The 20,064-nt window shown below is 40.5% G+C and overlaps 1 protein-coding gene across 1 annotated transcript in view; it reads left to right on the forward strand.

Annotated features, from left to right (window-relative positions):
• gan (gigaxonin) overlaps positions 1 to 11,367 on the forward strand; it is a 26,970-nt gene extending 15,603 nt beyond the window's left edge. Inside the window, exons 9-13 of the mRNA XM_061677427.1 lie at positions 2,325 to 2,474; positions 5,075 to 5,211; positions 9,110 to 9,244; positions 10,499 to 10,608; positions 10,824 to 11,367. Of these exons, the coding sequence (XP_061533411.1) occupies positions 2,325 to 2,474; positions 5,075 to 5,211; positions 9,110 to 9,244; positions 10,499 to 10,608; positions 10,824 to 10,996 (705 nt within the window). The 3' untranslated portion in view covers positions 10,997 to 11,367. The remainder of the gene's footprint in view (positions 1 to 2,324; positions 2,475 to 5,074; positions 5,212 to 9,109; positions 9,245 to 10,498; positions 10,609 to 10,823) is intronic.
• Positions 11,368 to 20,064: the final 8,697 nt, after the last annotated feature.

The raw sequence follows: 20,064 nt of genomic DNA on the forward strand, positions 1-20,064 counted from the left end.
TTTGTAACCCGTTTGGCAGTATGCTTCGGGTCATTGTCCAACATGACCATGCATATTGTGTGTGTGTGTGTGTGTGTGTGTGTGTGTGTGTGTGTGTGTGTGTGTGTGTGTGTGCGCGTGTGTATATAAACCATATCACACAAAAAACATGTATTGGTTGTTAACAAAATGCCTACCTGATCAACAGTTGTCATACATGATGAAACTTTTCTGGAATGCTAATCACCCACCAAAACTTCATGCCAATTGCAAAACATGTTTTATTTTGACATTTGTGTATGAACTGTATTTTAAACAGCAACACATTTACATAAAAAATAATGTAAACTGTTCATGAAATTCACATTTTACATAACAGAAGTAGTATTATTCGGATTATATATACTATAGTGCATAGAGCATTAAAAAAAAAGATTTACATGAAAAAAATGCTCTAATTTTTTATTTTTATTTTTTCTCTGAACCATACATCAGGCACCGCACCACTGACAACATGTTTTTCCGGACTTTAACCACCGGCCACACGTAAAGAAAAAGATGTAACTATTTCCACTGATATTTTGAAGGTATTTCAATGCAGCTCGTGTTCAGTACATGCCATAAGACTTATCTAGTTAAACAGATATAAAGTTACAAAGATGTGAGTGCAGTGTAAATTGTTACCTTGTTTTAAGTTGAGCAAACACCATGTTTTACACTGTGGGTAGTGAGATTCACTCATGACGTGATGCAGTGACTGTGTGTCCAACTTCCACTGTGCGTCAGAATTTATAAAGCTTGCGACACGTAAGGCCAGAGTTATGTGCTCCCAGTGCTTCTCTGCCTTACAAACGTACAACAAAACCTAACTATACAGGTAGTGTTTTACGTGAGAAGCAGATGGCATGAGTTTAATGTCGGGCTTGTAAGATTCCTCTCCCTTGACGAGTTGGAGATCCGACTTCAGGAAGAGGGAGTGATGTGGGGAAAAAAAGTGGAGTAGACTGGTCGATGTCATGTCATTATGAATCTGAGTGGGTACCGGTACTATCTGAGCTGTTTTCAGTGGCACCTCCTCGCCCGAAGACGCAGAGGACCGCTGCGCCACACGAGGCTCCCTCTCACCATGGCGAGGGGGCTGAACGCGCGTGCGCACGCGCCTGTTGGCGGTTCATAATCACAAGGATGGAGTGTTGTCACTTGGTGACAACATGATAACCGCGGGTGAATCAAATATGTCCGCGGCCGAAATGAATCTATCCCACACCCATAGCTGTATGCTGGCCAGTGGGGTGATTTAAATAAATAGAAATGGGCGAACAATGATGACAATAGTGATGATGCATTCAATGAACTGCTTTATCACCACAGCCGGGTTCAATCCTCTCCAATCGAAGCGGGTCATTGCATAGCCTCTAAAAGCAGCTCAAATAGTCTCGCATATGGTGACATCAATATGTGGAAGAGAGCACAGCGACCCATGCGAGACTGGAGCATTGAACTTTAGCGGTAAACCCTTGTTAAATAGAGAAAGAGCTGGTGAAAAATTGCTGGCGACTTAAATGTGTCATCATTCGTTAAGACCCCCCACCTTCCTGACCCCCATATCAGTGGGCCGGCCTGTACGTGGATTTAAAAAATATAATAATGATGAGAATTATAATAATGCATTAAATGAATTTTCTACAGCAATTAAGAGGTTTGAATGCCCACTGTTTATATGTCTTTGTTTATACTGTATAACCTGTTATCTGCTGGAATCACAACTGCAACACCATGGAGACATTCTGAGGCAACAAATTTTTATTGTTGTCACCAGTCACTCGACAGGTGTCAGAGGTTGAAGAGCACACATTGAACTTACCCTTCACTTTCATCTTAATTACACACCTGTAAAGTGTCGTGACAACAGCTTGTGGTTTATGATATTGCCGTGGTGACAATAGCGGTCACTAGACAGACATAAACACCTGTCAGAGTGCTCAACAACACTTCTGTGGAAATTCCTGCGAGAATAGATTCATCCACATTTTTTAATGGTGACATTGACAAACACACAAGCATTACTTAATGACTTTTATTTAGCTTTATTTGTAATTATTTGTACTATGCATGTTTAACAGCCTTACATGCCTTTGATGTTGAAGGTTATTTCGACATACTCCGGAATATTTTTGCGAACCAGCTGAGTTGATTTTTAAAAAAAACATTTCTCACACAATTATATTTCCATAGCTTGTCCTACAATTTTAGATTATCTAAAGTGTGTGGTAGTTGCGCCATGTTGCTCTGTCGAGGACGTTGCAGGAGAACACTCACATTTGTTATGACACCTATTTGTGCAGACTCGTCAGAACTTTGGCGTGGTGGAGCTGGATGGTCTGATTTATATTCTTGGCGGGGAGAATGCAGAAAGTGAACTGACCACTGTAGAGGTGTTTGACCCTCATGTCAATACCTGGAAGATGCAGACCAGTATGACCATGATCCGCAAGGTAACAACTTGTACAAAAAAGTCAAATGTTTAATAAGCAGGTAAACGTTGCGGAGCAGGTAATGAATGTTTCCTGTCACATTTAACTACAATGTGTTAGCAAGATATGTAGGACGACACCAGGAGCTATCAAGGATCTAAACACTAGGGGTGCTTCATCCCCAATTTACAGTACATTTTAAGCATATAGCAATTTGCAGTTAGTACATTAATAAAACAATACATCTTGACAATAAAATATTTTATTCTTATAAAATGTTTGGCAAAAACATGAAAAATACATGGAGGTGTGGAGTACACTTCGGCCCCTTACTAGTGTTGTTCTGGGTTTGAAACGCAGCTCACGCCCTCCGGTGTAGAGTTTACATGTTGGATGAATTATACTGTACATGCCTCTGCTTGAATAGAACAGTTCATCCATCTATCCATTTTTATACCACTTATTATCCTTCTTAGGGTTGTGGGTTAGCAAGAGTTTATCCCAGCTGACTTTGGGTGAGAGACGGGATACACCATGGACTGGTCACCAACCTATCGCAGGGCAAAAGTGCAATTCAATTAGATCTAGATCTTTTTTTCTATCTCAGAATAATTCAAAATTAATAATTATCATTACATTCAATAAATGATTCTGTTTTAGGTTGACCCTTTAGTTAGTAAAACCTAAGACAAAGAATTATGGCCAACATTGCACAGTGTTGTTCTCTACTGAGGCAGCTGACATTTTTACTTTGAACTCACTCAAGGTCAACTTTTACAACTAAATAAAGGTCTGATGTTCTAGTTAATCTTGTAGGCTTTTCTGACTATTTTTGTAGTCACATCTTACAGCACAAGCCATGGTCAACAGAGAACTTTCACAGCATCAGAGGGATCTCATTGTTCAAAGGTATCAGTCTTGAGAAGGGTACAAAAGAATTTCCAAGGCATTAAACATATAACCCCAATTTCAATGAAGTTGGGACGTTGTGTTAAACATAAATAAAAACAGAATACAATGATTTGCAAATTATGTTCAACCTATATTTCATTAAATACACTACAAAGACAAGATATTTAATGTTCAAACTGATAAACTTTATTGTTTTTAGCAAATAATCATTAACTTAGAATTTTATGGCTTCAACATGTTCCGAAAAAGCTGGGACAGGTGGCAAAAAATAACAGTTTAATACAATACAATTACCTAACTCTAATAGTCTAACAGTTTAAGGACAATGTTCCTCAACGTACAATTGCAAGGAATTTAGGGATTTCATCATCTACGGTCCATAATATCATCAAAAGGTTCAGAGAATCTGGAGAAATCACTGCGTGTAAGCGGCAAGGCCGAAAACCAACATTGAACGCCCGTGACCTTCGATCCCTCAGGCGGCACTGCATCAAAAACCGACATCAATGTGTAAAGGATATCACCACATGGGCTCAGGAACAATTCAGAAAACCAATGTCAGTAAATACAGTTCGGCACTACATCCGTAAGTGCAACTTGAAACTCAACTATGCAACGCAAAAGCCATTTATCAACAACACCCAGAAACTCCCCCGGCTGATGCAAAATGGAAAAGTGTTCTGTGGTCCGACGAGTCCACATTTAGAATTGTTTTTGGAAATTGTGGACGTCGTGTCCTCCGGGCCGAAGAGGAAAAGAACCATCCGGACTGTGAAAGACTCAAAGTTCAAAAGCCAGCATCTGTGATGGTATTGGGCTGTGTTGGTGCCAATGGCATGGGTAACTTACACATCTGTGAAGGGACCATTAATGCTGAAAGTTACATACAGGTTTTGGAGAAACATATGCTGCCATCCAAGCAACGTCTTTTTCATGGACGCTCCTGGTTATTTCAGCAAGACAATGCCAAACCACATTCTGAATGTGTTACAACAGCGTGGCTTCGTAGTAAAAAAGTGCGGGTACTAGACTGGCCTGCCTGCAGTCCAGACCTGTCTCCCATTGAAAATGTGTGGCGCATTATGAAGCATAAAATAAATAAAGAAAAAATTAACACACTTAAAATCTCCCAAATTAATGCGGGAGAATGGCGTATGATCTGATGAAACAAAGCTTGAACTTTTTTGGTCGCAGTTCCAAAAGTGAATCCTGGTGGTAGCAAAATCATCAAGGTCGAGGGAATTTTGAACAGTTCCATCGTGCATCTGTGGGGTGATCTGAAGAGGGCTGTGCACAGGAGAGGCCCTCGCAATCTGACAGATTTCGAATTTTTTGTAAATAAGAGCTGGCAAATATTGGCACACCAAGATGTGCCACACTGATACACTGACCTAAAAAAAGACTGAAGACTGTAATAAAAGCCAAAGGTGTTGAAACATCGTATTAGTTAGAGGGTGTGCATATTAATGCAAACAGGTTATTGTACGCTTTTCCCCATTCAAAGTTTTAATTTTACTTGACTTATGTTGGACAGGTTATAGGGGACAATAATGGTGAAAAAAGTTTCCGTGGCCACCGGGAACATGGTGACGTTCATTATGTGCCGTGCTGAAACTCGTGGCTTTGTTTTTGCTCTGATATGAAACCAGAAACCTGACAGACCTGTGACCAAATAATGAATATGAGTACTGTATCTTATCTCCCCCCAGGTGGGTTGCTATGCCTCCATGAATAAGAAGATTTATGCCATGGGTGGGGGTTCCTATGGGAAACTTTTCGACTCCGTTGAATGCTTTGACCCCAAAACCCAGCAATGGACAGGCCTCTGTCCTCTCAAGGAGAGAAGGTAATCATCTCGTCTTGCATCTCGTAGTCTTGTGAGTGTGCAGTTTGATAATTGATGGATGTTCTTTCTTTACATTTACTGATGCAAACTTGCATTTCAGTATATGTTATTTTTTTTACCTTTCTTGTTGTTGTGTTATACATTGAAGACTTGATTTGTTTAGGTTTTTATAATTTCGAAAGAATGCACTTAACTTGTGCTGTCTGACCTTCAATGTACTGTGTTGCACAACAGGAAATGAAACGCATCTTTGCGGTCATTGTCACAGCACCAACAGTGTCGGTTTTAGTTTCAGTTTGACTTGTTTTCAATATTTGCTCAGTCATATTAGAATATTGCAAAGAATGATGAAGAAGTAGAGTCACACTGAACTTGATTAAAGAATAGCATATTCCATTGACATATTAGTGTGGCATGTTGTATGGATTATCTCTTCTCTTACTGAAATCAGCCCATTAGAGAAGTCATGTCTCATGCAAGTGAGAACTTGCGTGCAGCTTATCCCACCTACATCTGAGCCAATAGCGATTATGGGTTTTACACCATGGCAACGAGGGGCGGAGCAAGATGTGGCTGCATTTTGAAGCCCTAAATCTAAAAAAGCAAGTACAAACTGCAAAGCATATGCAAGCCGCTAGAAGATATTTTACCTCGTGGAGTCAGCACCAAGCTGCCAAATGCATTGGTCGAATATGATGTGGACTGTGGATGTGGAACATCATGCAGCGGACACATCCTTCCATCTCACCCCTCAGAAAGGGACATATTCTCACATATGCTTAAAATCAGAAAAGGCACGCACCTCTCCACTTTTCTAACTGTGCCAGTTCTGCCATATTAATTCTATCATTTGCACACCTTCTGGCTATTTGCACATTGTGGGTGGAGTAACCCTGAAGTGTGGGTGTTCCCTCTCATATCTGGCTGAGTGCGTATACTCCCAAAGACTTTAGCGCATTTACTTATGCGCACTCCAGAGGTTATTGTAAGTCTAGCGCTCCAGGAAGGTGAAAGATCTTATTTCATGTTTTGATTCATTCCCGTGCCCTGAGCCTCCGACGGCTGCCCAACAGCCATAAATGTTTCCCTACTACTTTACTCCAATCGACGTCCGAATGTCGACATATGATACCATATTAATTGGTGAAAAGAAATTCACCGCCGCAGACTAGTTTTCATGTACAAGTGCCATGAAAAAGTATTGGCCCCTTCTCAAATTCTTATATTTTTGCATAGTTTCCCCACGTTAAATTTTGAAGATCATCAAACAAATATAAACATCAGACAAATATGTATTTTAATGGTAATTTAATTTATCAAGGGGAAAAAAAATATTCCAAGTTACCTGGCGTGAAAGAGTAATTACCCCCCTTGTTAAATCATGAATTAACTTTGGCTAAGCAACAATTTTTGGTTAATTTTCACTGATCACATCCAACCCTAATTACTTCCAGACCTGTTCAGTCAAAAATTCACTTAAACAGAACCTGTCTGACAAAATCAAGTCGGACTAAAGATGTAAAAATGCTACAACAAAATGACACGATCCTAAGAAATTCCAGAAAAGTCGAGAAATAAACTAATTGACATCTGTCAGTCCGGAAAGGGTTACAAAAGCTGTTTCTAAAGCCTGAGAATTCCAGCGAACCATAGGACGAGTCATTATCCTCACATGGAGAAAACATGGAACGGTGGTGAACGTTCCCAGGAGTGGCCGGCCTACAAAGATTACCCCAAGAGAACACCAATGACCATCCAGGAGGGAGGCCACAAAGGAACTCAGCACAACTTCTAAAGAACTGCAGCTCTCCCTTGCCTCAATTAAGGTCAGTGTTCATGACACAACAATAAGGAACAGACTGGGGGGGAAAAGGCATCCATGGTTCCAAAATGGTTCCAAGGCAAAAATCACTGCTGACCAAAAAGAACATAAAGGGGTGTCTTACTTTTGCAACAACAAAAAAAACACCTGAATCATTCTCAAGACGTTTGGGAGAATAATATATGGACTGACGAGAATAAGTTGAGCTTTTTGGAAGGTGTGTGTCTCGTTACAATCTTGGGCTCCTTTTCTCCTTCAGGACCTGGACAAGTAGCCGTGACTGATGTAACCATGAATTCTGCTTTTTAACGGAAAATCCTGAAGGAGAATGTTCAGCCATCAGTTTGTGACCTCAAACTGAAGCACACTTGGGTTCTGCAGCAGGATAATGATCCAAAACACACCAGCAAGTCAACTTGTGAATGGCCTGGTCAAAGTCCAGACTTGAATCCAATTGAAATGCAGTGGCATGACCTTAAAATGGCCAGTCATGCTTGAAAACCCTCCATTTTTACTGAACTCAAACAATTCTGCAAGGAAGAGTGGGCCAAAATATCTCCCCAGAGATGTGAAAGACTCATTACCAGTTGTAGAAAATGCTTGATTTCAGTTGTTCCTGCTGAGGATGGCCCAAGCAGTTATCAGGTTTAGGGGGGTTTTCACACAGGGCTAGGTAACTTTGAATCGTTTTTTTTTTTTCCCCTTCATAAATGAAATCATCATTTAAAAACAACATTTTAAGTTCACTTGGCTTATATTTGTCTGATACTTAAATTTGTTTGATGATCTTAAACATTAAAGTAGAGAAACAATGGAAAAATATAAGAATTTGAGAAGGGGGCCAGTACCTTTTCACGGCACTGAACCTGTGAGGGGCATTTTTGCTTCAAACATGCTGGATGGGACGGCACGGTGGATGACTGTTTATCACATCTACCTTACAGTTCTGAGGACCGGGGTTCAAATCCCGACCCCGCCTGTGTGGTGTTTGCATGTTCTCCCAATGCCTGCGTGGGTTTTCTCTGGGCACTCCGGTTTCCTCCCACATCCCAAAAACATGCATGCTAGGTTGATTGAAGACTCTAAATTGCCCGTAGTTGTGAATGTGAGTGCGAATGGTTGTTTGTTTGTATGTGCCCTGCCATTGGCTGGCGACCGGTTCAGGGTGTACCCCGCCTCTCGCCCGAAGATAGCTGGGACAGGCTCCAGCACGCCGGTGACCCTAGTGAGGAGAAGTGGTACAGAAAATGGATGGATGGATGGACATGCTGAATGGCGGCTTGGAGTTTGTCTGAAAGCACCACTTACAATAACTGCAGTCATCTTAATGGCGCAATGGTGTGTTACATTTTGAATCATTTTGTTTTTATTTGATCAATGTCATTGTCGGTTGTAAATCCGTTTCAGCGTCGCGTGTGTGGCGCTAGTATGGTTGCTGGGCAAAGCTGCTCAACAGCTAGCTCACTCACTTTCCTGTTGATGGCCTTCCAAACGTGTTCACTCATAAGCACATTATTCTGATTAAATTCCATTTACTGTACAGTATTTAATATATGGCAGCATGCTCCTTCAAAGTAGCCTCTTAAGACAAACTGTGTTCACGTCTCACTGGTGACGCCTACCTTCCAGATCCGCTATATGGGGGTTAATTTCACATTTAAAGTGTCGACATGTTTTCAAAATGGATTTCTATGGCAATCATGTCTCAAGGAAATTCCAATTGCCAGTTATTGAAGCCTCCCTGAGACTTTGATGAGTCACGCCTCATGGGCGGTTGTGCATATATTCGGCCAGTATGCACGGGGGGCGTCAGAGGTCACATACGGGAGAATCAACGCACCTTGACAACGTGCAAGCCAGGCGCATAAAAAGAAGGCTTACACACATATGGGAGAATATGGCCCAAACCAAGCACCCATAAAGATTTGACTGGATTTTCACTCATGAACACAGCATTTCATCTCCGAGAATCAAAGAGCTTGCTTGTAAAACATGTACTGTATATAATGATGGCTCTGAGTTGCTGAGACTTCCACGGCCCTCACATGAAGTTCAAAATGAAATCTTTCTGCTTAGGTTTGGATCAGTGGCATGTGGCATCGGTAAGGAGCTCTACGTGTTTGGTGGGGTGAGAAGTCAAGAAAACGACAACTCAGAGCAACGTCATATGATGACCTGCAAGTCTGAGTTCTACCATGATGACATGAGGCGGTTTGTATCAGTTTTAGTTACATTATTTATCAACATTCTGATTATTATTTTTATTTTCTTAGTGTTGTCTGTAAGTCAGTAAATGCTAAATGGAATACACTTGAATAGTGCTTTACTGTATCTGCACCCTCACAGTGCTCATAAGGCTTTACAGAGGCTCACATTCACTCACCACTCGCCATGCAAGGCAGCTGCCAGGCCCACTGGGAGTAATTTAACCAGCGACTCTTCGGTCATTGGACAACCCCCTCTACCAACTGAGCCAACTTTTAAATGCAATAGATAAAAGAAATCATACAAAAGCATTTTTATTTAGCTATTAACTAATATATGTCAACATAGTTTCAGCACCCTTAGGTCCCTTGAAAAGCACTGTATAAATCTATTTGTCATTATTAATATTGTATTATTGTTATTATTATTATTTTATACAAGTAGTACGCAAGAGTATACACACACACACATCTGGCACAGTTTGGGGAAGATGAGTGTTGCAGTGGATTCTCAAAGCGAGCCAAGAAACAGTTGAGTTGTTCTGCTAGCGGCACACTGTTCCCCTGCTGTTCCATCACTGCCCATTAATTTGTGATGTTTTGCAAACCTTACCTCACCTGTTGCACTGCGGGAGAGTTTACACTCGAGTCTCCTCTTGTTTTTGGTAATGTCACTGTTGTGCCATATTTTCTCCACCTGATGATGACTGTCTTCACTCTGTTCCATTGGACAGTATATTTAATGCCTTGGGATTTTCTTTTGTACCCTTCCCCTGGCTTTTGTGCAATGATATCCCTCTATTGACCATAGCTTGTGCTATAAGATGTGACTACAAAAATGTGAGGAAAAGCTGACGAGAACATCTGAACTTTAGTTGGAGTTGGAGTTAATCAGGTGCACTTTAAATGATGGCAGACTCCCACTGGAAGTTTTGAAACTTCAACCAATATTTTAATGTAGCCTCATTTCAGTCCCCACCCCTGCCACCTCGTGTCTCTGCTCAAAAAAAATGCTACAAGCTCTCTGAACTTGGACAGCAAAATAGAACCAGGAAGAAACCCATTCACGCTGGAATTGGCCTGGAGGAAAGGACCGCTCCGTCCCGCTCACCTGCGGCCCCCTGAGAGTGCACCTTGGGTCGGCCGTGAGCGTCCAACATTACAAGAAATGTTACTGATTTGATGTTGTATTTTTGGGGAATGTAAGCGAGGTGATCAACTTACCTTCTGGTAACACTTGCGATGATGCGGTTTTGTGCAGGTGGATGTTCCTAGATGACCAAAACCTGTGTATCCAGACGAGCTCATCATTTGTCTACGGTGCCGTTCCCATTGGAGCCAGCATCTATGTAGTGGGAGACCTGGACACTGGTCAGTAAAACGCCACAACAGACCCAATAATGAAGAACTTCTAACCAAGATATTAATAATAAAAAAAGATATACAATAAAACATAATAAATAAATAATAATAATATATAACAATATATATTGTAATAATAATAGATGATAAATAATAATAATGAGTAAATACTAATAAAAAAAATTAAATGAATAATAATAATCTGAGTGCTGTTGTATGCACAGGTACCAATTTCGACTACATCCGTGAGTTCCGCCGTAGCACAGGGACCTGGCATCGTACCAAGCCGATGTTAGCCAGCGACCTCTCCAAAACGACCTGCGCCGCCCTGCGGATCGCCAACTGTCGTCTGTTTCGCCTTCAGTTGAGTCAAGGCATGTTTCGAATCAGAGTTTGAATTGAGGAAGACCAAACCAGCTGCTGCTGTACATCACTCTTTCACTTTTGCACACTTGTAATGTCCACGACTCCACCCACATATGACCTGGGTTTAGGGAATTTATAAACACTGAAGTATTAAGTGGCTAACTATGCTTGTTAATCTCTGTTTTAGGGAGACTTTTTGCTGTACATTTGCTGCGTAACTTGGTAGGAAGGAAGGTTAAACTCAGCAATTTACAGTAATTGTTTACTTTTTTAGGCTGATGTTTTATTGGTCTATTTTATCATTTGCTTTGATCAAATGGTTTATTTTTTTAACAAACTGTATTTAATCATGGCTTTTATTTATTTTTACTAGTGGTCCACTGCTGGATGAGGGATTTGTGGGGGAGCATTGAGTTAATCATGGGGGGGGAGGGGTGGTTAGCTTGTGAAGACAATAATAATAACATTTTGTGAAAATCCTGTAATGATGTTTTGTGTTGTACTATGTGACAAACCATAATTATATAAAACATGCATTGTATGTCTATACATTGTTAAAAGCCAAATGCTTCTGTCAGAACTTTTTTTATTTCTGTAATTGCTTTTTGGTCAAATCTTGTCAGTTGGCACCAGTAGGAAATTCGGAAAAACAACTTGCTTACATAAAGGAAACTTTTATGCGGTTGCACGGCAACCAACTGGCATAAGATCATTGTTTATTTGAAAAATAATAATCATTGGAACAAGGTTGTTCCGCCTCACAGTTGAAAGGTTCTCTTTTCGAATCTCGTCACAAGCCTTCCATTGCAGAGTTTGCATATCGTCCAAATGCTTGTGTGGTTTTTATTCAAATAGCTTCAGCTTCCTCCCACATTGCAAAAACATGCTTGGTACAGTAGGTTAATTAAAGACTCCAAATGGTCTATAGGCATGAATGTCAGTGTGGATAGTTGTTCATATGTGGCTGTGACCCAAATGAGGACCAGCAGTATAGAAAATGGATGAAAAAAGCTATGCCCTCAATAAATGGCAGCATACCATCAACAATAACGAATGCAGCAATTTGCATGTGTAGCACATTCACTGCTGTCTTACTTCTACTTTTTATTGTATCAAGATTGCGACTGAGTAGAGTATATCCACAATGGAGAGTATACAAATCATTTACTGTACTTTGTCAAAAAACAGTGGCCCAGATGGGTCAGAAATAGACTTTGCCAAACGTGAATCTTGGAGTCGTTAGAATGGTTGTATTTTGCTGCCTTGGTGACTTCCAATCCGGCTTTCCAGTTGATACAGTTTTTCCATCTATTGACCCTGTTTGTTTTGTATGACTTCCAGCTGTTACTGTCTGTGCTCAACTCGGGGTCAACGCATGCAAAGTAGACTCACTCTCAGTGAGAGTTTATGCTACAATGCAAATGTGATATAAAAAAAAAAAAAAAGAACATAACTCCCATTCTCAAATACATTTATTGTTAATGATTCCGTTTCATTTAAAACCTTTTAAATCTTACAAGCATGCAGTGGTGGTGGGAAAGGATTTGCGATACCAAAATTGGCAGTTGCCTTAAATAACTAATCTAACTTTCCAATGATTACGTCTGTCTGATTACGTTAGCAGTATTGCACTGAGGAGCCAGAACAGAGGTGTGAGTGCTGCTTTTCCCCACTTTTGCTTTTCCTTTTTTGAGGGGATTTTTAAATATGAATTATTCCTTATTACCAAATGTGCACTCTATATTTTCCTAATTACTAAAGTCATGATTCCATATAAAATCTTGATTATCACTGCTACTGTAAAAGTCGTGAGACAGACTGACCAACTCAGTTCAGACTATATCATATTCTAGTGCCATAATTTGAGGCAAGTAACTCCCTTTGAGAAATCATGCCCCTCTTTCTTCATCTGCAGTGTGGACTCAAGAGAACACATTAAAAAAGAATTTCCAAAGAATCTTTTAGCTCAACAAAGCTTTGGGGGTTCTTATTTTCATTCCATCATGGGTGTGCTTCTAGTAAAGATGTCAGCAAGTCCTGTAAAACACTCTTCAATGTTGATGGTTTCTTCTGTTAATGATCCATGAATTATTACAGGGGACACTAGGCAATAGCCTGTTAATATTGTCCTATCTTACCTGCTGTGTTTAATCAGTTACTGTAACCACAGTGATTTATTGTACTGTTCTCCTATATTAGCACATACATACATAAGAATATTGTAAAGTCTAATCTGATATTATCTTGAAACCTGATTTGTACTATGGAAATGGGGGAAAACATTTGGCTGGTCAATATATATTATGAATGACTATGTTTTGTAAGATATGACCTGTGGTTTCTCTCAAGGGAATTAAAAGGGCCAAAAGGATTCACTGCATTCGTAATCCCTCCTTTCATGGAATCTTTTTTGATGACTTTGGATCTGTGGATCATTGTTTTGCTTATCATATTGTACTACCTCCCAGATGCAAAGTGACAAGCATGCACGTCACGTCAGATTATGTAATTCAGTGGTTTTGAAATGCAAATTGCTTGCTCCCACGAGGCTCATCATTAAAGACACTGACATGTTTAACACAGAACGACAAGTAAATGGGACCATCTGAGCCATGATCACAATTTGATTTCCAACCATTCCTTTAGCAAATAGTGAAATATCCACTAATACATCCATTTACAGTTCTCCAACAGCCTTTCCCAAATTGATACTGAGTCAGTATTTAGCCGTTACAGTGTAAGTGGAAACTGTTGTTATTGATTTTTTTTTTTTTTTAAACATCTGTTGTGTTCTTTTGCAAGGTTATGGAAATACATTATGTATTTTATTTGGTTTTGGTGCAGTTCCTTTGTCAGGTAGTCAAATTACAGTTGTGGTCAGTCAACTTTGTTGAAAATAAACATGCTGAGCTTTGCCTGCTTGTATTCCTGTTTCTGCAAGCCAAATTTCTGTCGAACATATTTGGGAAATCCTGCTCTAAAAGACATTCTTCCGCCAAACAATACATGCTCCTTAAAACAAGAATGTAGTCAGAAACAATTTAAGATGACAACAATTATGTTGGTCTTATCATTTCAGGTTCACAAAACTTTACTTATACCATAGGGCAATTCAGGGAGCAGAAAACAGAACCGTTATTTACCGAAGTTAACAACATAAAATAAGGCCATAAATGGGTGCCGGGGAAACAATCAATACATTTAAGAGCTAGCAGCAGTTTATATATAAATTGCACAACAAATGATTCGGGAGAACCTGAAAAGTACTGTAAAATGTATGTAGGCCAAACAATATACAGTATATATATACTGTACATTATTGCACCTGATGAATACTGCATGTATTGTCGTACATAATATATTTGCTTTATTCCACTGAGTATTATTAGTGTGCAATAGTCGTTTTCGGATGCTAGAAGTCAAGAGTTCTGAGAGTTCAAGAGAACCGCCTGGGGGGGCAAATGTGAAACACAAGGCCTGTGTTGGACTGTAAATTTCAAACCCAAACAGGTGGGCAGGAGAAGAAACAAGAATGCAGGGGCGTCCATTAAAGAGACGTTGCTTGGATGGCAGCATATGTTTCTCCAAAACCTGTATGTACCTTTCAGCATTAATGGTGCCTTCACAGATGTGTAAGTTACCCATGCCATTGGCACTAACACAGCCCCATACCATCACATATGCAGGCTTTTGAACTTTGCGTCCATAACAGTCCGGATGGTTCTTTTCCTCTTTGGCCCAGAGAACACGACATCCACAATTTCCAAAAACAATTTGAAATGTGGACTCGTCGGACCACAGAATACTTTTCCACTTTGCGTCAGTCCATTTTAGATGAGCTCGGGCCCAAAGAAGCCGGCGGCGTTTCTGGGTGTTGTTGATAAATAGCTTTTGCTTTGCATAGTAGAGTTTCAAGTTGCACTTACGGATGTAGCGCCGAACTGTATTTACGGACATTGGTTTTCTGAAGTGTTCCTGAACCCATGTGATGATATGCTTTACACATTGATGTCGGTTTTTGATGCAGTGCCGCCTGAGGGATCGAAGGTCACGGGCATTCAATGATTGTTTTCGGCCTTGCCGCTTACATGCAGTGATTTCTCCAGATTCCCTGAACCTGTTGATGATATTATGGACCGGAGATGATGAAATCCCTAAATTCCTTGCAATTGTACGTTGAGGAACATTGCCCTCAAACTGTTCGACTATTTTCTCACGCACTTGTTCACAAAGAGGTGAATCTTGCCCCATCTTTGCTTGTGAATGATTGAGCAATTCAGGGAAGCTCATTTTATACCCAATCATGGCACCCACCTGTTCCCAATTAGCCTGTTCACCTGTGGGATGTTCCAAACAGGTGTTTGATGAGCATTCCTCAACTTTCTCAGTCTTTTTTCCCATGTGTCCCAGCTTTTTTGGAATTATTGCAGCCATAAAATTCCAAGTTAATGATTAATGATTATTTGCTAAAAACAATCAAGTTTATCAGTTTGAACATTAGATATCTTGTCTTTGTAGTGTATTCAATTAAATATAGGTTGAACATGATTTGCAAATCCATCCATCCATCCATTTTCTGAGCCGCTTCTCCTCACTAGGGTCGCGGGCGTGCTGGAGCCTATCCCAGCTATCATCGGGCAGGAGGCGGGCGCGGTACACCCTGAACTGGTTCCCATCCAATCGCAGGGCACATAGAAACAAACAACCATCCACACTCACATTAACACCTACGGGCAATTTAGAGTCTCAAATTAATGCATGTTTTTGGGATGTGGGAGGAAACCGGAGTGCCCAGAGAAAACCCACGCAGGTATGGGGAGAACATCCAAACTCCACACAGGCGGGGCCAGGGATTGAACCCCGCTCCACAGAACTGTGTGGCTGACGCTCTAACCAGTCGGCCACCGTGCCGCCTTCTATAATTATGAGCATGATAATTTCCAACATATATACCAGATACCGAGTCAATGTCTTTTTCCATGTATTCATTTTCGATAGTACTTCCTCATTGGGGTCATGGATGAGCTGGAGTCTATCCCAGCTGACTTTGGGCAAGCTGTGGTGTACACCCAGGACCTGCCTCCAGCCAATCACAGGGAACATATAGACAAGTAAACATTCACATTCACACCGATGGCCAATTTAGAGTCTGTATTCTGTATTATGCCCTGTGACTGACTTGCGACCAGCTCAGGGTGTCGTCCGCCTTTCACCCGAAGTCAGCTGGGATAGGCTCCAGCATGCCCTCAACCCTAGTGAGGATAAGCGGTTCAGGAAATGGATGGATATTCTGTATTAAAACGGCAAATATAGAGTATTCAAAACAGCTCAAATCGGCCTGTCCCAAAGTCAAATCCTCACTTCTTACAGCCACTTAATGGAAAAGCTCTTGAAACGGTATTTTAAAGAGAGACATGAAGGTCAGATCAAATTAATTTGATGCTGTTTGGTAGTGTTTCGGATTAGTTTGTTTCTTACAGGAGGCTTTATGTACTTATGTACTGTATGTGACTCATGCATTCTTTTCACAAGAAAAACTGTAAGAAATAAATAATTAATTAAAATACACTGTTGTCTCAATCAATTAGTGTTTTGTGTAAAATATTCTGGATATTTTGAACCTACTGCATGCTGTGTGTGTGTATGTGTGTGTGTGTATACAGTGGGGCACAAAAGTACTTAGCCAGCCACCAATTGTGCAAGTTCTCCCACTTAAAAAGATTAGAGAGAACTGTAATTTTAATCATAGGTATACCTCCCCTAAGAGAGGCAAAATGAGAAAAAAAATCCAGAAAATCACATTACATCTGATTTTTAAATAATTTATTAGCACATTATGGTGGAAAATAAGTATTTGGTCACTTACAAACAAGCAACATTTCTGGCTCTCACAGACTGTAATTTCTTCTTTAAAATGCTCCTCTGTCATCCACTCGTTACCTGTATTAATGGCACCTGTTTGAACTCGTTATCAGGATAAAAGATACCTGTCCACAATCTCAAACAGTCACACTCCAAACTCCACTATGGCCAAGACCAAAGAGCTGTCAAAGGACACCAGAAACAAAATTGCAGACTTGCACCAGGCTGGGAAGACTGAATCTGCAATAGGTAAGCAGCTTGATGTGAAGAAATCAACTGTGGGAGGAATTGTTGGAAAATGGAAGATATACAAGCCCACTGATAATCTCCCTTGATCTGGGGCTCCACGCAAGATCTCATCCCATGGGGAAAAAATTATCACAAGAACGGTGAGCATAAATCCCAGAACCACACGGGGGGAACCTAGTGAATGCCCTGCAGAGCTGGGACCAAAGTCACAAAGGCTACCATCAGGAACACACTACGCCACCAGGGACTCAAATCCTGCTGTGCCAGACGTGTCCCCCTGCTTAAGCCAGTACATGTCCAGGCCGTCTGAAGTTTGCTGGAGAGCATTTGGATGATCCAGATGAGGATTGGGAGAATGTCATATGGTCAGATGAAACCAAATAGAATTTTCTTGTAAAAACTCAACCTGTCGTGTTTGGAGGAGAAAGAATGCTGAGTTGCATCCAAAGAACACCATATCAACTGTGAAGCATGGGCGTGGAAACATCATGCTTTGGGGCTGCTTTTCTGCAAAGGGACCAGGACGACTGATCTGTGTAAAGGAAAGAATGAATGGGGCCATTTATCGTGAGATTTTTAATTCCTCCTTTCATCAGCAAGGGCTTTGAAGATTAAACGTGGCTGGGTCTTTCAGCATTACAATGATCCCAAACACACCGCCCGAGCAACGAAGGAGTGGATTCGTAAGATGCATTACAAGGTCCTGGAGTGGCCTAGTCAGTCTCCAGATCTCAACCTCATAGAAAATCTTTGGAGGGAGTTGAAAGTCTGTGTTGCCCAGCAACAGCCCCAAAACATCATTGCTCTACGGAGATCTGCATGGAGGAATGGGCCAAAATACTAGCAACAGTAGGTGAAAACCTTGTGAAGACTTACAGAAAACATTTGACCTCTGTCATTCCCAACAAAGGGTATACAACAAAGTATTAAGATGAACTATAGTTATTGACCAAAAACTTATTTTCCATCATAATTTGCTAATAAATTCTTTAAAAATCAGACAATGTGATTTTCTGGATATTTTGTATTCATTTTGTCTCTCATAGGTGAGGTATGCATATGATGAAAATTACAGGCCTCTCTTATTATTTTAAGTGGGAGAACTTGCACAATTGATGGCTGACTAAATACTTTTTTGCCCCACTGTGTATATAAGCAAAGCAAAATTTACTTATATAGCGCATTTCATACACAGGGTAACTCAATGTGCTTTACATGATTAAAAGCATTTAAAAACAAAGAAAAAAACAGCTTACAAACATTTAAAAAAAAGAGGAAAAAAATAAAATACAATTAAAACAGCGTACAGTGCAAGAAATATCATTTAAAATGGAAAGCTTGAGAAAGCATGGGAAAAAAGAAGAGTTTTTAACCTGGACTTAAAAACATTCACACTTGGAACTGACGTCACTTCTGTTGACAACTTATTCCATTTGTGTGCAGCATAATAGCTAAATGCTGCTTCGCCATGTTTGCTTTGGACTCTGTGCTCCACGATTTGACCTGAATCTGTCGATCTCAGAGCCCTACTGGATTTATATTCATTAGCATTTCATTCATGTAGTCAGGACCTAAACCGTTTTGTGATTGATAGACCAGTAGCAGAACCCTGATTGAAATTTGTCAAAAAGTCCATTTAAGTTCAGGAAATTGCTGAGTTGATTAAAAATAACTCAACAATATTGGCTATGAAAGGAAGATTTGAGATGGGTCTATAGCTTGCTAACATGGAAGCGTCCAGCGTTCTATTTTTTAGCAGAGGCTTAATGGCAGCTACTTTAAGAGCTTTCGGAAACTCGCCTGACTGAAGTAAGCAATTGATTATTTTCTGCAAATCAGCCATCACAGACTTCACAATAGCTTTGAAAAAGTCATGGTATTGAGTCAAGACAGCTCCTTGATGGTTTCAGCTGCTGAATCGTTTTCTCTACAGTTTTTTGGTCAACTATCAAATTCTGACATGGTAAAAGAGTTTTTCCTGTGTGCCTTCATATGTAGTATAATTTTGTCATTTTGCTGATTTGTGCTAATATGTAACCTGATGGATTGTATTTTTCACTAAAATAACGAGCAAATTCATTGCATTTATCTGCTGTTAGAGGAGTTCTGGAGGTATCTGATTCGGGGTGGTTGTGAGCTTGTCAGCTTGTCAACTTGTCAGTTCTTACTGATGATTTCAGAAGAGTGTTGCTGTCTCGCCCTGACTAACGCTTAGTTAAAATTACAAAGACTTTGTCTGTAGAGGTCATAGTCAATTTGGACTTTACTTTTTCTCCCCTTTGTCATGGCCCTGTGTTTCAAGTTGTTTTTCTTTGTGTTGCAGTGTCTGGGTTGGCGTGGACATCGGTGACGCACCTGTCATGCATTGTAATCATCAGCCTTTTTAGGGGCCACCGTGACAGTGTGTGGGCGTCGGAATATTCACTCGTTTTTGCCGCCGTTCTGACCGCTGTCCAAATTTAGGCTCAATACGATTATACCACACGGACCGTTTGTCGTGTCTCCCTGCGTTATCTGTTTTTGATTCTCTCTGGTGGTGAGTTCCTTTAGTTTCGTATGTCTCGCCATCACATGCTCTGCCATTTTAAGTAAAATTGTTTGGACCTCTGACCTAGAGTCTATTTTTTGAGATCTGCCCTTACGGCATTGCCGATCATGACACCCTTACGTTCTGCTTTCCTACACTTTGATTTAGAGGTCTTTACCATCAGTGTGCTCCTTCACGGTGTTCTAGGTCGCCTCAAGATTGTCATAATTTTAATAGGAGCGACACCATTCATGGCATTTGACATTTTCCAAGTGAAATTATCCAAAGGTTCATCAACTGTCTCAGCATTCACAGTTTGTCAGCACTGGTCTCCATAAACTTAGTGGCGGTACTGTAATTTATGTACCTTTTCTTAATAGACATAGAGGTTGTCAAGTAGGTTGCCAAGTCACGTGAAGCGATGGTGTGAAAGATAGTGATTGGCTTATGTGGCTGGGTGC

The sequence above is a fragment of the Phycodurus eques genome, chromosome 5, assembly GCF_024500275.1.
Source record: "Phycodurus eques isolate BA_2022a chromosome 5, UOR_Pequ_1.1, whole genome shotgun sequence".
Lineage (NCBI taxonomy): Eukaryota > Metazoa > Chordata > Actinopteri > Syngnathiformes > Syngnathidae > Phycodurus > Phycodurus eques.